Source organism: Ipomoea nil, unplaced genomic scaffold, assembly GCF_001879475.1.
Source record: "Ipomoea nil cultivar Tokyo-kokei standard unplaced genomic scaffold, Asagao_1.1 scaffold0268, whole genome shotgun sequence".
NCBI classification, from domain to species: domain Eukaryota; kingdom Viridiplantae; phylum Streptophyta; class Magnoliopsida; order Solanales; family Convolvulaceae; genus Ipomoea; species Ipomoea nil.
In genome coordinates, this window is record NW_017616696.1 from 1656149 (window position 1) to 1662385 (window position 6237).

General features: G+C 31.2%; 1 protein-coding gene across 1 annotated transcript; it reads right to left on the bottom strand.

Annotated features, from left to right (window-relative positions):
- Nucleotides 1–1924: 1924 nt before the first annotated feature.
- Nucleotides 1925–5396, bottom strand: LOC109147934 (cinnamoyl-CoA reductase 1-like). The gene is made up of 6 exons (XM_019295610.1): nucleotides 5191–5396; nucleotides 4062–4231; nucleotides 3767–3958; nucleotides 3367–3532; nucleotides 3021–3207; nucleotides 1925–2251 (listed from the first exon to the last, which is right to left on the bottom strand). The coding sequence occupies exons 1-6, from the start codon at nucleotides 5306–5308 to the stop codon at nucleotides 2107–2109; spliced, it is 978 nt and encodes a 325-aa protein (XP_019151155.1). The 5' UTR covers nucleotides 5309–5396; the 3' UTR covers nucleotides 1925–2106.
- Between the last annotated feature and the right edge of the window lie 841 nt (nucleotides 5397–6237).

Genomic DNA, 6237 nt, shown 5'->3' on the forward strand with positions numbered 1-6237 from the left:
TCTCTTTTGTTCTTCTTGGTGCTTCTTTCTAGGAGGTCCTGATCCTCCGGTGGGCGATTCGTCGCCGATGTTGAAGGATTATCCGAAGGGGATTCAGAGAGCGTTTCAGAGAGAAATTCCATCAACTAAAACTTTTTCAAATAAAAATTATATTCCATCGTTCAAAGCATATGCTCAATATTTGGAAGATCGTACTTTTCAGAGAGTTTGTTAGTTATTTTTAAAAATATAAATATTGAGCATATGCTTTTGCGCATCACGCATAAAAAAAACTAGTATATATATAAAGTTCATACCTTTGGAGAATTTCTCCTTCTAAACTTCACCAAACACACCCTTAATGTTATTAACTGCTATCAACTAGTCAAATTGCTATCAACTAGTCAAATTTTAATCAACTAGTCAAACTCACTAACTCAATCAACTACCAGCTATCATATTTAATTTACCAAACATCTTTCTACAATTAGTTAATGTTATCAACTACTATCAATTAGTCAAACTCACTAAAACAATCAACTATCAGCTATCATATTTAATTTATCAAACATCTTTCTACAATTAGTTAATGTTATCAACTACTATCAATTAGTCAAACTCACTAACACAATCAACTACCAGCTACCAGCTAAAGCAGCTATTTACCAAATACCCCTATAATGCTTCCTGGACAAAACTAGTACTATGAAAAAAAAAAAAAAAAAAAAAAAAAAACAGTCACAAACTTTAACGTCAAATACTTCAAAAATTCGCCATTAAACGTCATTAACGCGATATAGAAGATATTTATTAAGCCCGCATGGGTATCTCAACTGGTCATAGAGGTGAAACTTTGGAAACTTTGGCCAGTGGCAGTGTGAGTAACCTCTCAAAGTGGTTCATGTTCAATTGAGTCACCATGATTTACATTCTCCCAAATACTTTGTCGGGTTGGGGTTCAGCCTTTTGGAAGAAGATATTTATTAATTGCCACAAGTTCACAAATTTGAGTCTTTAATTTGTTAGTTGTTATCAGTTGGTGATCAACTTTTTGTAGCTTTGTGAACATTCATGTGGTGCGTATAGGTTGCTTTGGAACTTATCCAAACTGTCAATGTTCTAAGTGGATATGATTCAAATAATGCATATAGCATTCAAGTTGTACAATAAATTAAATATTCATTTATGTGGCTACATGCCCACATCAATTTGCAATTCCCCATTTTAAACTCAAAATTCATAAAAGGATGATGGGTAACCGTGTAGCACTTGTCTAATGCTTGTATAATAGGATTAAACTCTTGAAAGCGATTGAAAATTGTATTTTTTTTTTAAAAAAAATATTTGTATGAAAATCAAGAATAACTTTTGCATTGTAGATTATGAGAGTGAAAGTACGTATTATTATTTCCTTCACATATGAATTCGTTACGGAAGACTAAACAAATCATATTTTCTTTCCGCGAATCAAACAATAGAATACAACTCATATTATATTCCTTGCATATTCCATTCTTTATGGAATAACATTCCTATTACCTCAAAATTCATTCCGTAAACAAAACATACTATTAGTGATGGTAAATTAACTCTCAAGCTTGGGAATGATGATGATGATGGCATTTTGATCTTTATGTTACTTATTCTCTTACAATTTCCATGTATAAATATGAGAATTGAAATTCTCAATTTTTCTATTCATGTAAACTTTGTAGCTAGTGTAATTCAAAATAAGTGGTTTACAAATGTTGCCCATCACTTTAACACATATTGTTGGTGCGTGCTTTAGGTGTGGAAATTTTTTTCTTTTCGAATCACAATATCTAGATATAGTAGCATATATATTCGGGCATTGTGCCCAATGAATATTAGGAACATTGTAGGTTGTGTGCAAGGGCAAGAAATATTGTATGGTATGGCATCTTTAATATCCCACATTAAAAATGCTCTAATAGAAAAGTAGATATAATCTTGACAATAAGGTGATGTAAGTTGAGTTTTTAGCTAACATAATAATTTAAGACACACTTCAATACTAAATTACAGCTAAATACTACTCCACAAAGACTAAACACTTAAAACGTGCATCTCTCAATGGCTCCACGTGAGTGAGAAGAAGCTCACGAATTAGAAGTCGAGGAAGTGTTTTTCTTTTAAACTTTCAATAGTATCCTTAAGGCTCACATCAAAAGAAGTGTAGTTGATCCCCAAGCTTTTTGCCTTTTCCTGACATACTTGATAGGTTGCTACTGTAGGCAAGTCATCTTTATATCTATTACAACAAAATAAGTTTTTTTAGAGTATTTTCAACCCATTTAACACCAAAAATCTCTACTAAATGTCACATCAAAGAAAATATTCTCTACACCAAATTGTATTCATCTCCAACCCATTACACCAAAACACCAAATTTTTACATCAAATGTTATTCTACACTAAAATAATATGGTTTCTCTAATTTTAAAATTTTATTAATTCGAATTTAATTAGTTTAATATAAAATATAATAATTTGTGATGTAAAAAAAAAAAATTAGTAACATTATTTTTATGATGTTATTATGTTTGATTTATTTAATTTTTAATTAATATATATTCAATATTAGTCTCGTTTTAATCGTCTTGATAATATCTTTCAAATGATATAATTTATTTATAATAATATAATATTTATATTTAAGTATTTAACAAAATATATAAATAGATAAAAACAAAATAAAGAATACAAAAGGAATTAACAAATAAAAGTAAGGGCAAAACAGGAATTAAATTTTTTCCAAGAAAATGCCGTGGATGAACAGTGCTGCGGGCCAAATATGGCGCAACACTGTTCATCATCGCCAAATTATTTGGCGATTTGCCGTGGGTTGGAGTTCCAAAAAATGAGGGGATGGTGCAATGGCGTTGATATTTGGCGGAATGGTGTCTCCTTGGAGTTGCTCTTAAAACGTATATTTTCATAATTTGTTTTTAATTTATTCTTTTCCAGCCAAGAACATTCATATAAAAAATAATAATAATATCTTTAGCTAAAAATCTTACTTGTCAGAAATGGAAAGAGAAGGGAAAAGCCCACTTGCAATCTTCAAAATTTGGGAAGAGTAAATTGTTATCCCAACCAAACAGTATCTTCCACTAGCAGAAGGTAATTCAAATGCTTGGATATGTGTATTTGCGACATCTCTAACATCAACAAAAGGATAGATTCCAGTAGGTAATGCTTTCTTACCTGTGTGACATAACATTCATCAATTTAATAATAATAATAATAATAATAATAATAATAATAATAATAATAATAATAATAATAATAATAATAATGGAAAAGCATTATCAATTTTTAAGGACTACTTAAATTAATTTGACTCATTTTTCGAAGAAATATTACCTTCTTTTACGAGATCTAAAATGACTCCACTTGAAAAATTAAGAGTGGGTTGGAGAAGAGGGCCAATAACCAGAGCAGGATGTAAAGAAACCAAGTCAATCCGGTTCTCCACTGCATACTTCCATCCAGCTTCCTCTGCAAGGACTTTAGACAAGAAATACCATTGCTATAAAGAAAAAAAAGTCACATAAATTAGCACAAATTAAAGTGTTTTGATTATAATCAGGTTGTGTGAATCTCTTATCAAATATATATATATATATATGTATATATATATATATATATGTATATATATATATGTATATATATGTATATATATATATATGTATATATATATATATGTATATATATATATATATATATATATATATATATATATATATATATATATACACATTACCTTTGCTTCTTCTGCAAATTCTTTATCTGTATACCAAGTCTCATCAACTACATCAGTTGGACTAATAGGATTTCGTTTGCACATAATAGAAGCCATTGAAGACGTCACCACTACCTTTTTCACAGAAGGTATTCTTACACATGATTCAAGAACATTTAGTGTCCCCTTTACTGCAGGATCCACTAGTTCTGCCTAAAATGTATATGAGGTAGAAATTAAATTAAAAAAAAAAAAAAAACCCACAAGTATGTTTTCTTCAACAAAGATTAAAACACAGAGAAACAGAAAGTTTAACCTTAGTCGCTGATGGTGTAGTAATTACAGGAGATGCTGTGTGAAAAACCCCTTCACATCCCTGAATTGCAGGATCAAAAGAATTTTGGTCAAGTAAGTGGGCTTCAAACAAATGCAGTCTTTCCTTGGCACCATCCAATGCAAGAAGATGTGACACCTTATTTGGATTCTCTGTAGTGATAATGATAATGATAATGATAATAATAATGATAATGATAATAATAATAATAATAATAGTAATAATAATAATAATAATAATAATACTGTAATAATATTTTTTTTTGAAAAAGAAAAAAAAAAAAAAAAAAAATATATATATATATATATATATATATATATATATATATATATATATATATATATATATATATAAAACCATAATGGAAGGTGAAGAAATACTATACATACATTAGTCCGTCGTTATACAGTGGACCGCGGTGTACGTGCACCGCGGTCAAAACGATGCTGTTTCTTTAAGCCGTTACTGTTAATGGAATGTGCATTTTTTGGTGTGTTAATTACCAATTGAAACTACAATGTATCTGAATTGACATTACAGTGTATCTAAACCGACACTACCTCACGTACTATTTTTTATATTATCAAATGAAACTGCTATTATATCAAAATGATACTGTAGTTGTGGTGAAATGAAACTGCAGTGTATATAAAATGAAACTGAATAACATTTTATATATTTGAGTGTATATTGTGCAATGAAGCTGTAGTTAATTATATCGAAAAGATCATATAGTTTTGTGTTTTAATGAAACTATAGTGCATATAAAATAAAATAAAATAATATTTTTACATATTTGAGTGTATAAATATCGAATGAAGCTGTAGTTATATCAAAATTAAACTATAGTTGTGTTGAACTGATCGATCGAAACGGCAGTGTATACAAAATGAAAATGAATTAACAGAGTTATTTAATTTTTGCGGAAAGGCGCAAAACGGGTGCCGTTTCTTTTCATTAAACAAAACGACGTCGTTTTAAAGTTCGGTACATAATCGATTATGCGCCGCAGTGCACGATATAATTTGCCTATACATTAGTACGTGATTCCAGAAATGGGAATTCCATCAATTGAATTGAAAGAGAGAAAGAGAGAGAGAGAGAGACTGACTGAGATTGCGAAGGGTGGCGTGGACGGTGTAACCACGTTGGAGCAAAAGCTTGACGAGCCAAGAAGCTATAAAGCCGGAAGCACCCGTCACACATACCGCCTTTCCCTCTCCGCTCATCCTTTTTCAACTTATATATTTACGTTTGGTTTTTTAGTTTATATTCTCACACCGCATTATGATATAAATTGTACGGTGGAAGCTAAGTGTGGTCACAGTAGAAATAATTGATTGATGAAGCAGTCCCAGCTCTGGCCATGTCTGGCAGGGCAGGTGAGCACCACCACATATATAGGGGGGTCAAATTAATAATACTAATAAAAAAGTACTCCGTTTTAGATATTAGTTCAAATGCGTGTTTCTCGTGCGGTTGGTACGCCCCACCATTAGGTATGAAACAATGCACCACACAGTGTTCAGAAATGTACTAATGCACCACATAAAAAATGCATCACAACGAACCACATCTAATGGCGCATTTCAAAACACTTTATGGTGCATTTATGCGTACATAATGGTGAGTGACTGCACGGTCACATGAGAAGTACTATCCGTACGAGAACCTGACTCTTCTGTTATATAAGTTGTTGAGGACGTCAACGTCACCACTACCCTTCTCATAGAAGGTGTTCTCGATCATACATGATCCAAGAACATTTAGTGTCTCCTTTACTGCTGGATCCAGTAATCCTACCTAAAATGTATATGAATTAGAAAGAAAGAAAGAAGAAAAAAGTAAAACAAACAAAGGGGTATTAACATAAGAAAAACAAAAGGGTTAATTGACTTTAGTTGCTGATGGTGATAAATCTACAGATGATGTTGTGTGAAAAACACCTTCACATCCAAATGAGATTTCCTCAAGTAAGGCGGCTTCAAACAAATGCAATCTTTCGTTGGCACCATCTAATGCAAGAAGATGTGACAACTTACTTGGACGATCCTCTGCAATAATATAATATATACAGAACCATTTATGATTAGAGTTGTCAATTAGACCACCTCGTACTCTATCAGATTGTCAATCTTCTTATTGATTGGGGCTTATC